Source organism: Chionomys nivalis, chromosome 10 (assembly GCF_950005125.1).
Source record: "Chionomys nivalis chromosome 10, mChiNiv1.1, whole genome shotgun sequence".
Classification (NCBI taxonomy): Eukaryota; Metazoa; Chordata; class Mammalia; order Rodentia; family Cricetidae; genus Chionomys; species Chionomys nivalis.
Window position 1 is genome coordinate 51,961,492 of NC_080095.1, and position 14,399 is coordinate 51,975,890.

At 46.2% G+C, this 14,399-nt stretch overlaps 1 protein-coding gene across 1 annotated transcript in view; it reads left to right on the top strand.

The window, feature by feature from the left end:
* Rtn1 (reticulon 1) overlaps nucleotides 1–14,399 on the top strand; it is a 210,463-nt gene that overhangs the window by 99,095 nt on the left and 96,969 nt on the right. The window contains exons 2-3 of the mRNA XM_057782258.1: nucleotides 4,788–5,558; nucleotides 12,900–13,658. Coding sequence (XP_057638241.1) covers nucleotides 4,788–5,558; nucleotides 12,900–13,658 — 1,530 coding nt within the window. The remainder of the gene's footprint in view (nucleotides 1–4,787; nucleotides 5,559–12,899; nucleotides 13,659–14,399) is intronic.

The window sequence follows — 14,399 nt, forward strand, 5'->3', positions numbered from 1 at the left end:
GGACGTAGTTATTTCTCTCCAAACTGCTTCCTGCTGAATGGGGGCGCTGTTATTCAGATCTTTCATGGAGTAACCTGTGTGCCAGGGTCATCTCAGTTGGCAGTTGAGTGAAGTAATTTTCTGAAGGTGTTCACAGCAACCCTTCAGGAGGGCGTGGTCTATCATACCATATTGGGATAGAAGCAATACACAGGGTCTCATCTGCTGTGAAAACAAAAGAAGAAACTCTTTTCCAAAGTATCATATCCTTAGATCCAAATTCTGAAGTCAAGGTATTTTGAAAATATCTATGTTGGATTAGTTCAGCAACATTTATAAACAAATATCTTTTAGCAGCTGTTGTTCCTTCCTCAGCATTCAAACAATTCAAAGAGAGCATAATAGCATACAGTATCAAGATTCTCATTGTATTTTCCATCTTTGTGCAGCTTTATTTTAACTCTATTTTGTTTACTTTTACTTTTATTTTATATTTTCTGTATATCTTCGTCCTGGAATAACTCTTTAGACCAGGCTGTCCTTGAACTCTCAGAGATCCATCTGTCTCTGCCTCCGAGGCATTGGGATTAAAGGCGTGTGCTACCACACCTTGAAGTCACAGAGGTCAATCTCCCTCTGCCTCCAAAGTGTTGGGATTAAAGGTGTGCACTACCACACCCAACTACTCTCTTTCTTCCTTATTTTACTTTTAGGAACTTTAACTTTCAGCCTGCATATATTTTTAAACACACTGTAAATCATTTAAAGTTTTCTTTGTCTTTGAATCTCTCTTTACTGTATATCTCTCTTTTTCTGACCACATGAGTCTTTAATTTACCAAGCAATATCAGTAGGACGAAAGCCGTGGCTTTGACGGCTGGATTTAGCACATTCCTTAGCTTTCCAGCCTCATGGCTGAGGTACTGGCTGTAGCCATGTTTATCACCACAACTCTGTGGCGTTTCAAGGTCCTTGCCAGCAAACAAGCTACAACATTCAAATGCTCTCTCTGTAGCTGACCTCCTGCCTCAAAGAGTCAGAGTTTGCCCTGGCAAGATGGCCCACAAAGCCAGCATTTTAAAACAGCACAACTTTTTTCCTGCTACGGCTGAAAACCGAAAAGCATGCCTTCAGCTTTTCACCAACACCGTTTTAAGTATTTCGTGGCAGGACCTCTTAAATGAGCTGCAAGGTTTCACAGCTGAAGCTGAGTCAGGAAGCCTCTCTTAGATGAGAGCGCTTGCTTGCCTCTAGCAAGCAGAGCAGACCCGAGAAATTGCTGCTACCAAGAAAACACGCTTTACTCTATTCTTTCCCAAGCTTTCTCAGGCTTTCTGTGGATGCAGTTATCCACGTGGGCGCCATCTGTAGTGGGGGCTGTGGGCCTCTTCCCACAGCCCGGCTCATGGCTGCCTGGCTAGCTTATGCCCCAAAATAATGACACACAAACTGTATTCTTTTAAACACTGCTTGGCCCATTTCTGTTCATGTATGTAGCACCCCAAGGTGCGCTTACCGGGAAGATTCTAGCCTACGTCCATCCTGGGTCTGTCGGGGAGAGGGGAGCATGGCGTCTGCTCCAGAGAGCAGAGCTGTCGAGTCTGAGCTCACTTCCTCTTCCTCCCAGCATTCTATTCTGTTCACTCCACCTATCTAAATTCTGCCCTATCAGATGGGCCAAGGCAGTTTCTTTATTAGCCAATGACCTTCCTCCATCAGAAAATGTATATTACAGAGATTGATTATAGGCTATTACACAGTAGTAATCTCTTCAGCAGGCTTACATAACAACCTTTAACAATATTTTGATACCTTATATCACAATGAATCTCTATTGTTGGATTTCTTGTGAGGGGCATGTCTCTCCACGGAGAAGATGTTCGCACTTATTTTCTGTGGGGTAGAGCTATTCCACTGAGACACCCACATGGGCTTTCCTGGAAATTCCCTCAGTTAAAAAAATAAAAAAATAAAATGTATTAGCAAGTAGTCATACACTCAAGCATCCTGTGTATGACTGAAAACACTCTGCTTCTTCCCCAGCCGTTCAGCTCTCAACCCTCATGTAGAACCAGTTCTGCTCAGTGCGAATTGTGACTTAAGGAATTTGTCTAGGGTTTCAGCATTTGGCTTTGTAACTCTTTAGGATTGATTCTGGATATTTTTCCTTTCTTTTTTTAAATTTCAGACATTTAGGAGTTTTGTTTTGAGGAATTTTAAACTGTTGGATTGTTGGTATTTGGAAGTATAACCTTCATAACTGTCGTGAGTGCTGAGGTTCTCACACTGACTCTTCCACTTCCTGCTCCCCCTGGCTGGCAGTATCTACAGTGGGGTAGCAATCCTTCTAATTAAGATGAAGAGCCTTTGAGTAAGACCAAGCAGGCTGGGTCAGGATTTCAGGGCGGAGAGTCCTCTCCATTGTTGGTTCTATTTATATGCACTCCCAAACACTACTAATGAGATCTGGACTCTGTCCCTTCTTTCAGGGTGTATCTGGGAGCCTCCAATCTCTGAGGATTGCCTCCAGGATGATTGCATTGATTCTGTTTTACAGGAAAGGATGAAGGAAGGACATTGGGTGTCAGAGAGCAGTGATCTGTGACTGTCGTTCAATTCAAAAATCGGAGTGGCTCCCTATGGTTGTGCCATCCAGCCTTTCACAAAGTAGAGGTTCCGCTCTTTGTCAGACTATCTTGTGGGGTCACACGTGTTCCATTGCCAGAGAACGCACATTTGTTCACTGTTTCCCAAGTGCAAGGCTAAAATGTGCTTTGTAGCTTGCTTACATTCATTTTACTCTGGTCTTAGTAGCTTCATTCCACGAGTCTAGTCATTGATTGATTGATTGACCTACCCATCCATCCATCCATTCATTCATCTGCATAGAATGCCGACTGCACAGTATAATGTGCCAGTCATGAGCCTCAAACTCCAAGAGCTGAGAAGTTATCACAAGGTACCATGGACCTGTGTAAGATTAAGCCATACAGTGGGTGATCATTATCAACCCCATGCTATAAGAACGAGGAGGAGAACAACAGGAGGGTGTGGTTTTGCAGGCACCATCAGAGCTGTGGTCTGAATGTCATACCTTTCTAACACTTATATGTTGCATCTATAGCCAATGTGATGGTATTTGAAGAGGACTAGGTCAGGAGGATCAGTACCCCTCACTAGTCTAGGCTGGGTGGCCCAAGAGCCCTTGGGTTCTACCTATCCCCCTTTCCACCACACTGGGGTTTCAGGCACATGCCACTGGCAAGGTGCCCACACTCTTATAAACAATTTCTTACCCATGCTCCCATAAGCAACTCTAATGGAACTCATTGGGATGTTAAAAATATGAAAATGGAGAGCAGGTTTGCTGGGAAGAGGAAGGGAATCTGTGCGAGGCGGGATGGGGACAAGAGAGAGTAACAGGGTGACTATAGCTGGAATAAATTATTTACCTGTGTGGATAAGAGTAGGGTCTGATCAAAGGTGGCACACTTGGATCCTCCTGGGAAGGGGAAATAGAATAGATTCCGCTGGTGGACTGGGGCTGGAGAGAATGGGAACAGGAGGGATCCTGTTGGGAGAGGGGAATGGAGGAGGAGAACTGGAAGAGATGACTGGAAAGGGGGGCATTAGGGGGTAAGGTAGAAACCAGTGCAATGGAAACTCCCAGGAACCTACAAGGGTGACCCTAGCTAAGACTCTTAGCAAGAGGGGTTATTTAGCCTGAACTGGCCACCTCCTGTGACCTGGCAAAACTTCAAGTTGGGGGAGTTGGAAACCAACCCAGGCATATAACCTTTGGCCTGCCATTTGTCATGCCTACAAAATGTGCTGGGGTAAAGGAGACTCAGAAATCGTGGGAGTGGTCAACCACTGACGAGCCCAACCTGAAACCCGCCCTTCCCTGACTGTCTGCAGGGTCAGGACCAATAGCCCAAGAGACCTGGGTTAGAACAAACATAACTGCCCCAAAAAAAAAAAAAAAAAAAAAAAAAAAAGTCAATGAAATGATTCCTAATAATGTTCTGCTATACTCATAGAGCAGAGCTTAGCATAATCATCATCAGAGAAGTTTCACCCAGCCACTGATGGAAACCTTTGCAGAGACCCACAGCCAACATTAAGCTAAGCCCCAGGAAATTCTGCAGAAGTTGGAGGAAAGATTGTAGGAGCCAGAAGAGTCAAGAACTTGCAATTTGGGAAGCAAATGAATTCAATGGAAGCAAACATGCAGAGAAGCAGCGGGGGGGGGGGGGGGGTGGAAACTATAGACACATACTACTGAGCTAATGACACTTTGGGATGAGACCCCAAACTAGGAGTGCGTTTTCCCATAGACAATGGATGATGGGCTTAATCTGAAAGCAGCAGGAGCCCTGGAGGAGAAGGACAGGCTCTAGGGTCCTTTGAAGCACAGATCTGTGAGCCTCCAGGAGCAAGCCCTTCCCAGCTGTCTACGCCATGGACTGCTCACAAACTGGAGTCTCTTCCATTCCAACCCTACTTCAAGGGCTGTTATTAAGAATATAGAATGTGATGGGAGTTTCTTTTCTAACAAACTAAGTCGATGATCAGAGTTTATTAAGGTAGTTAGTAGATGCCAAAGTCAGTGAGCTGCTGGGGTCTATTGCCTGGAAAACAGCAGAGTTGTATACAATCAGGAAGACAAGGAAGATTAGCATGCTGAGGCTCCAAGGTCTTGAGAAAGGATGCTGTACTTTCTCAGTGAGGGCCAGCTGGTAGATGAGGCAGGAGAGAAACCTCCAGCCATGCAGACTACTCATGATCCGCTACTTTTTGATTGACAGGTGTGGCAGCTGTTCCTGATGCCCTGGACCACTCCTCCTCAGCCCTAAAAGATGGGGAAGGGGCGTGTTACACATCCCTGATTTCTGACATCAGTTATCCACCTCAGGAGGACCCTGCATACTTTACAGGAATTCTTCAGAAGGAAAATGGTCACATCACCACTTCAGAGAGCCCTGAGGAACTGGGGACCCCCGGACCCTCCTTACCAGAAGTGCCTGGGATGGAGTCGCGTGGCTTATTGAGTTCTGATTCGGGAATAGAGATGACTCCTGCTGAGTCCACCGAAGTGGACAAGACCCTAGCTGACCCCCTGGACCAGATGAAAGCAGAAGCCTATAAATACATTGACATAACCAGGCCGCAGGAGACAAAAGGCCAGGAGCAGCCTCACCTGGGGCTAGAAGATAAAGACTTGGACTTAAAAGACAAGGGCACCGAAATCTCTGCAAAACCGGAAGGGGTTAGTCCACTTGACCAACCAGTTCCTGTGGAGGGGAAGATCATCAAGGACCACTTATTTGAAGAATCTACCTTTGCTCCTTACATAGATGATCTCTCTGATGAGCAGCACAGAGTACCTCTGGTCTCTGCCCCTGTCAAGATTACCCTGACGGAGATCGAACCTTCTGGCATGACTTCCACCCAGGAGACGACCCCTGAGAAGCAAGAACTGTGTCTGAAGCCAAGTCCTGATACAGTCCCCACTGTCACTGTCTCAGAGCCCGAAGATGACAGTCCGGGGTCTGTCACTCCTCCGTCTTCTGGAACAGGTAAAGACATTGGTAATTCTTCACTTTGAGAAACCCCAGGCTATGGGGGGGGGGGGTTGAAGTCCCAGAGCATGAAGGAACAAAGACTGACATCCAGAATACTTGCTTTTGTGGTCCCTTTAAATCACATTTTCTTAACTGACTTAATTAACAGGCGGGCAGCCTTTTCAGGTCTGCACCCATTGTATATAAGTTTCAGACTGGGGTTCCCCTTAAAGTCTTGTTGCGTTTTCTTTGTAAAGTGTTTCTGTCATTATTTGATGGGGAAAGGGGTAAGGCCAACATAATAGAAACAGCAACAGTGTCCCATGGCCCTGAAGCTCAGAGCACGGAAGTGCTGCTGGGTGCTTGGAGGTTAGCTTTTCTCCCATGATCCACTGGGGCTCTTGAGGCATTATAGGGAAAGGATGGTGTCTGGGTGACCTTGTGCAGGATATGCAACATGCCTAATACAGCCTCTGCGTCTGTGACACAGAAAAGGTTGGTGTGGGAGGGGCTTAGGTTCCTTTAGGGGTGGTACAGGCGGGAAAAGGAAATCTCAAGAGGGACGATCCTCCCTGCTCCCTTCAATCCCGGCACTGTGGCTTTGCTCTCTTTCATTCCTTGGAAGTCTACCTGCGATTGGATATTTGAGACTGAAAAAAGGTATTTTGATTAAAACAGGAATTTCTAGAGTCTGGGGAGAGAGTTTAGTAAGTAAATGTACCTGAATATTGGTATGAGGACCCGAACCCAATCCCTAGCACACAGGGAGATAGAGATAGGTGTGATGACACGTATTTGGAACCCTAGCACTAGAGAAGCTGAGACAGGAGGGTTGCTGGAGCTTTTGCTCACCCAGGCCTACTGAACTGGGAGCCCAAGGTTTCAGAGAGAAGCTTATCTCAGGAAAAAATTAAAAAACAACAACAACAACAAAAACCAAGGTGGATGGATGGCTTCTGAGGAACACACACACACACAAAGAGGAGGAAGGGAGGGAGGGAGGGAGGGAGGGAGGGAGGGAGGGAGGGAGGGAAGAAAGGAAGGAAGGAAGGAAGAAAAGAGTGGAAGACAGAGAGAGACAGAGAGAGCTTAGCTAATGTGTCTGGCCCAGCTCTTGCTTGTCTAGCATTCCTAGAAAACCACGCTGGGCTGGCTGTTTGTAGCTCTTCATCTAGGGGTGGAACCTTTTGAATGCCCTCTATCCTTGTTGACATGTAGACTGGTGGTACCATTTCACAGGTCTTGTTTAGGTACCCACATAGCTAAGCTTTCATAGATCCAGCCTCCCTGTCACATCTAGAAGATAGTATCTAAGCGTAGGCATCCTGGTCCTCTCCCGGTTCCAATATTTCTTCTGAATTGTCCATGATGTTCCCCAAACCTTAAGTATAGGGGTTGAGTTGTAGACATACTAACTAGGACTTGGACCTCATATTTATTCTCTGTATTTTGGGCCAGTCGTGGAGCTCTCTCTGTACAAGCCTCCACCAGCTTCTTTGGTGAGGGGTGAGAGCGACACTTAAATGTGCGTACCAGCATAAGTTTTCAGAATACAGTTAGAAACTGTCAATAGAAGGTGTCAGTGGCAGACTTCTAAGTAGGATTTATTCAAGAAAGAAAGGCTTGGCCTCTAGGGTCTAGGACTTTTCTAGCCACGAGCAGTTAGCTGCGTTTACAGGCGTATATTCCCTCCTATTCATCAGGCCTTAAGTTCAACTGGAGAGCTTTTGGTTACCTCCAAGATGTGTGTCACTACTGCACAGTGCTTAGAGAATGGAGAGAGGAAATTACCAGAATATACTATCTAGACTAGCTGAATTGGCAAACTCTGGTTTCCAGTGAGAAACCCTGCATCATCATACATAGAGGCTGATGACCAACATCAATCTCTGATCTCTGTATGCACACACACGCTAACATGTATGAACATAACATGATGATGATGATGATGCATCATTGTCCTGACGTTTTGAAGTAGCTCTCTTGTGACTGTTCTTTCAACCTCCTGTGTACCAGGCACTGAAAAAGTTGCCAGGGTAGCGACAGTGAATCTGTCTTCCTTGGCTCTCCTTTCTTTCTGTGACACTGAAGTCTATGGTCACTGAGAGTGAGATGGAGGATAGTGATGACAGAGACTCACCACACCATCCCCTAGGCTGCAGCTCTGCAGAATGAGCCGACACCCACCCATCTCCTGCCGGATGCAGGAGCAGGCCAGCTGGCACAGTCTGGGCTCCTAGGAATGCCAGACAAGAGCTGAGCCAGGCCCATTAGCTCAAGTGATCAGGAGCTTTCACCAGAAGAAAGCAGAGCGAGGTGTGTCATAGGGAAGACACATCCCACGTAAGGTCGCCCCTCCATCATCCCTTGGATTAGCTCATTGTCTGACTGCCATGCTTCTGGGCTGTGGAATCCTTGCCCGTGTGCTCTCCCAGCCCCAGCCCTTCTGAGTGGCTACCGACATCTTTCCCTCACTCACATAAATTAGACTTTGTGACTCCTTGTTCCCCTCTTCTCAGTGTAACGAGCCTTCTGTGTCTTGCCAGCCAGCTCCCAAATAGTGATACAGAGACTTATTATTAGCTGTAAAAGCTTGGCCTTTAGCTGAGGCTTGCTTTTAACTATCTAGTATAACTTAAATTAACCCATGTCTATTAATCTCCATTCTGTCACATACTGCTCACCCTGCTTCTTCTGTGTCTCCTGGCATCTCTCAAGTTCCTAGATTCATCTCTCTCCCTTGAAATCCCACCTATACCTCCTGCCATTGGCTGTTCAGCTTTTTATTGCACCAATCACAGCAAATACATCTTCAGGCAGTGTGCAAATATCCCACGACACCTCAGTGTTCCTTGAAATTTTTCCATGCTGTGGTCCCCTAAACTCAAGTCATCATAATGTTTACCCTTAGTTACTATACTGTCTGTCCTCTTAGCAGCTCATGTGGCTTTCACTCCTGATCTTACTTCAGCATCCTCAATACCAATAAGATAATGACTCTATTAGCTTTCTGGGGCCAGAGGCCTGCCTACCTTTCCAGACATATCCCCCAGATCTTTCCTTGCAGTACTTCAACTGAAGTTTTGATGCAAGCACTTCCTGCTAGATATGCATATCTTTGCTATGATTAGACTTACTTTGTCCATGGTCTAGTCCATTGTGACTTGGGGTAGTTCCATTAGTGGAAATCAAGTTCAAGCCTCCTTACATATCATCTTGCTCTAAAAAAAAAAATGACATTATTCCTCAGCCATGAAGACCATGCATTGCAATATTTTTTGCATGTGCTCAGGGTCGTGGTCCATTACCTCATTTTAGAGTTATTTTCATTAACCCCAAAGAAATCCTGGACCTTGTTTGGTTACCTTTGGATTTTCCCATTCCCTGAAACCACCAACCTACATTCTTTTTCCATGGATTTGCTTATTCTAAACATTCTATTTAAATGGAATGCTATAATAATGCAGTTCATTGTGACTTATTTCGTTTGGCACACTAATGATGTTTGTTTTTATTATGTACCTGTATTCCCACCCTTTTTAAGGCCAAAGAATATCCCGCTGAAAGGGCATATCACATTAAAGTTATTCACTAATTAGCTGAGGAATATTGGGTTGTAACTACCTCTTACTTAGGCTGTTCCATCTGAAATAAAGTTTTCACATAGAACGAGGCAGGGGTCTCGCTGCCTGTGACAATCACATTCTTTTGCACGTGACTATCTAACCACCTTTCCTCTCCTGATTTCCAAACTGTGACTACTCCCATCTCAGGCTCTACTTCCTTTGGAAACAGGGATATCATGGGGAACATGGAATAAAGATTTGAAGCAGAGAGACACAAGTTTAGATTCAAGCCAAGTCATTTCTTCCAGGATACCCAAAACACACTCAGAGGTTGTACCTGAAGAGAGAGAAAGTGATGTTTACATGGGTGTAGAGACATTAAGAGAACCAATAGACAGACAATGGGGAAACCCTAATGCTAGGGGGCCTTACTATCCCTGGACCTAGCAGAGCAGGAAGAGGGGGTTCTAGAAACCCACTAAGAACTCAAGCTTCAGAAGACACAGTGAGTTCGGAACCCTGCAACATACCCATCCCTTTCTTCGCCTTTTCTATTGGCTGAAATAACCAGAAACCAGCATGGGAGGAATCCCGGACAATGTACAGGTGATAGGCCTAGACTAAAGCAGGTAGAGAGACACACACGGGTGTAGCAGTGTTAGACAGTTGTTTAAGCGATTGCCACAAGGTTGTAAGCTCCCAACATGTGCAAAGTGCCTGTCACCCAGCCCATGCTTGCATGTGGAGCTGTGATCACCACTGTGCTCTGAAGGCATAGACATGTCTTCATTGGCACCCTTGATCACCCCTCCTGCCTTCTCATTCTTAGCCCACCATGAAGCAGTAACTCGGTGTAACTTTTATACTGCTATTTTGTTTGAAATGATAGACAAGAACTAATTATACGCTTACTAAAGAGAGGTAGCCATTGTGAAAGTAATCTGAGATAATACAATAAAAGTTGTCCAAAAAAACTGGAGAGAATGAGTCAGTTGTTTTGCTTTTAAATTTCATTTTCGAGACTATATACTACAGGTGAAAAACAAATTATCCCAAGAACCCACATACATTCGTACCCAGGCAGTTTGTCATAGACTAACCATGTGGACAAGCAAGGTCTTCTTCCCGGCAGGCTGCAGCTTGCAGGTACAAAGAAAGGGCCCATTGCTTTATTACTTATCTTGAAAGGTAAATCTTATAAGGAGTCTTAAAGGAATCACAAACCTAAACTTTTATATATGAAAAAGAACCAGTCAGCTCTACTTCAAATCTTGAGGGTATGTAGCCACTCATCAATAGTTTTTACATCAGGAAATTGAGGGCAGAAATGGGTATGGAATTAATCACCACCACCTTTGGTCATCAACCAAACCTAGCAAGGAGAGCCTGCCACGATCAGGCCGTTTTGTATTTTCGAGCCCAGCCTAATGAGTCAGACAGCTCAGCTATGTGTCCTTGTGAACTTCAGCTTGTTTTCTGGGGTTATTTATCTTCAAACTATAAACGAGGCATCTGGTCTAACCTGACGCTATTTTGAAGCTTTGTTTTAGCTAATAGTACGTGTCTGCCTCTTTTCAGCACTAAGAGAATTAGAGCCAGCCTGGCTCCTGGACTCAGGTGCTTTCCTTTTAATCACTAACCTGAGCAGCTCCCAACATGAAATTCATAGGCCTTAGCTATGGAACATATCCTTGTGTTTATTTTTATTCATCAAAACTCTGAATAGGCAATCATTATTATTATTAATTAGACAATACAACTTATGGAGGGGTCATCTTCTTGACAATGTACAGGTAAAAATGCCCACTAGAGCAGGATGTTTCTAAGAGATAAACACACTATATTACAGGCAGTGAAGCTCTCCCTGCATCCACTCACACCGTGCCAGATACCAGAGAAAGAGAGCCGCAGCAAACATGTAAAGACACAGCAGAAGCAAAAGACATTCTGGGGTCTGCAGTCCTGTGGCCTTGCCTAAGCAAGATTGGCCCATCAGTCTGGTGGGATGACACATGGAACTTCAATTGCCAGCTGCCGGTCCTCTGGCATGGCCAATGGCATAATATAATTACATTTCTCCTTTCTCCTTCCTCCCTCCAAACTCTCCCTTCCCACTCTCCTTCAAATTCATGACTTTTTAATGAATTCTTATGGCAGGTGTATAGTCTACCCATATATATTCCTAAGTATAACCTATTCAGACCATATAATATTAGTTGCATGCTTTCAGGAGAAGCAGTTGTTTTAAGACACTTAAAACACAGAGTCCATCATTTCTCTACTCTGACGATTGCTCTCTCTACTCAGGTTAAAAATCTCATGAGCTCTGACACATCCCTGTCTCTGCCTCTTCTACCACACTCCCGTTATTCCCAAGTCCTTCCAGACATCATGGTATCTCGAGATCGTTGCAGCTCCCACCTCTGGGCCTTTGCATGGTGTGGCATACTATTCCTTTGGAAATTAAGTGTTAAATCTGGGTCTGCCTCTCCCAGAGGCCTTCTCTGACCTCCCTCTTTAAAGCTGGACCCTTATCCCAGGCTGTCCAGATGTCTCGAGAATGTCTGACTCCCTTACCTAGCTCTGTGTTTCCTTCACAGCACTTGCTACCATCTAGCAGGCTATGCACTTCACTGATTTTTACGCATACTGTTTGTGAGTCACGATCCCTTACCATTCGGTTGTAAGCAGGGCAAAAGTCCCTGCTTAATAGATGGATGATGCCTAAAGTAAAAATGCCGCTTTACTAAAAAGTCTAAAATATCTTATCAGATTCTCACAGAACCCTAGTGCCACAGATGATACAGTCATAGCTAATGTGCTTCTCTTGCCTCCCTAGAACCCCACAGTGACCGCAATATTTTGCAGGAAGCTTTGGACAGTTAGTTCTTCCCACCAGGTAGGGTCCAGAGATAGCCATCTAAGATACCCAGAAGAGAGGCCCTTGCCATAGCAAGACAGTAGCCAGCTCCTGAACACGGTTGTCATGGTGATCCCAGCAGCCAAGCTCAGCAGGGTTGCCAGTGTGGCCTCCAGGCCATCTGGAGGCGCTTCAGGCAGAAAGCAGACTCTTGCCCCAGGGACTGGGGTGACTCTAGGTTGCTGTCTTCTCAAGAGGCGGCGGGGAAAACATGGTAGTGGACTGCCACTGTTGGCAGCCCCGTGGGATGGTAGAGTTGATAAACCTCACGATCCGCTGGGCGGAAAACGGCAAAACCTTTGAATTTTATGCTTTAAAAGTAAAAACACTCTTACGGAAAATACAAATCTCAGAAGTCTATTCAAACCTGTCTTATTAACAGAGAAGGCATGAGTAGCCAGGGGCACAGAGGGAACTTTCTTATCTCTTTATATTGGTAGAATTAATTAGGGATATGTGTCCATTTGATTATCTGATCAAATGTGTGGAACTGAGAAACTCCCCCCTTCGGGGGAGGGAATATCAGAAATTAAAACTTCTAGAATCTTTGGTGCATTCAAACCGACAAAAGAGCCAAGACTCTGTTGCTAAGAAATGGCAGGGTCATTTTATAAAGCAGCTGATTATGATGGATAGGTATGTAAAACACTGATTAATTGGGCCACAACAATAATTAGCTGTAGTTTAGGTGGCCTGTCTCTCCAGCAAAGCCCTGGAAACAGACTATTTCTGTACTAATGAGATGTGTGTTTCTCAAGCAACGACAAAACATCCCCCCTAATGGAATTTTGTTTTATTTCTTTTCTCTCTGTCCATCTGTCTGTCTGTGTGTGTGCTTCTCTGGCTCTCCTTCACTCTGTGGGACGACAGAACCATCTGCTGCAGAGTCCCAGGGGAAAGGCAGTGTCTCTGAGGATGAGTTGATCGCTGCCATTAAAGAAGCAAAGGGGTTGTCGTACGAGACCACCGAGAGTTCAAGGCCAGTGGGCCAGGTGACCGACAGACCCAAAGCCAAGGCCAGGTCCGGGCTGCCCACCATCCCCAACCCTCTGGACCACGAGGCCAGCAGTGCAGAGTCTGGAGACTCGGAAATTGAGCTGGTGTCAGAGGACCCCATGGCCTCGGAGGATGCGCTGCCCTCGGGCTATGCGAGCTTCGGCCACGTGTCGGGCCCGCCCCCCTCTCCGGCCTCGCCATCCATCCAGTACAGCATCCTGCGGGAGGAGCGCGAGGCCGAACTGGACAGCGAGCTCATCATCGAGTCCTGCGATGCCTCCTCGGCCTCAGAGGAGAGCCCCAAACGCGAGCAGGACTCGCCCCCTATGAAGCCAGGCGCCTTGGATGCCATCCGCGAGGAAACCAGCACTCGGGCCGCAGAAGACCGGGCGCCCAGCCTCCAGGGCCCCGCGGAACCCAGCCCGGTGCTCAGCTTCACTCCTGCTGCCCTCCAATCCCGCCCGGAGCCTTCTTCGGGCGACGGAGCCCCGGCCCCCGAGCCACCCACGTCACAGCAGCCAAAGTCTAAGGAGGAAGTTGAGAGTTCCAGCCAAAGCCCCATGGCAACCGAGGGTCCCGAGCCGCTTGGTCCCAGCCTCATGCCTCCTCTGCCCTTCTTCAACAAGGAAAAAGGTAAAGGGGCAGCTTTTTCCAACCAGGGTTGTTCCTCCAGAGTCCTCCTGGGGTGCACTGAGGTATCTGCAGGGAAGCTGAAACTGTCACCATGATGGGGACACAGCTGGCAGAATAGTGGGCATGGTAGGGACAAAGAGACTTGACTCACAAGGGGGACAAACGGCAGTGGCACTGGACCACAAGGCCCAATCACGAAGTGTTTTGTGTACTCCTGGGACCTGAATTGGTGACCCCACACTTCCAGGATGGGCTTCCTCTGTAGAAAAGTAAAGTTTTGCTTGGAATCTTCCAGGTTTGTCTCCTATTTCTATCTATTTAAAGACAGGGCGTGACTCTATCTCTTCACTCCTAAACCTGCCTTTTGCTCAGTTTTGCCTAAATGGGCCGTGGGGAGCTCAGCTCCATTCTTTCTTATACCCAAGCAGTGAGAGGTTTGTTTTCTGAGTTCTAGATAATCAGAAAAGACAGGAACCAAAATTGCTTCCACCGTTTCTCTGTCCCCTAGCAGCACCTAACACGACTCAATAATTTTTAAAGTTGCTTATAGTTTAGAATTCTACTACTCTAGTTATTAGGGTCTCCCTCCGAGAAAGTCTTCAAATGAAATAAGTCAGTATTTTATCATCCTGACTCCGTGGGTATAAAGGAGATTCCTCCACCGTCTGAAGTTACCCACCGAACCTGATTGAGATTCATCACCATTTTCAAGGCTCAAAGAACCAGCCGAATAGATGAGGC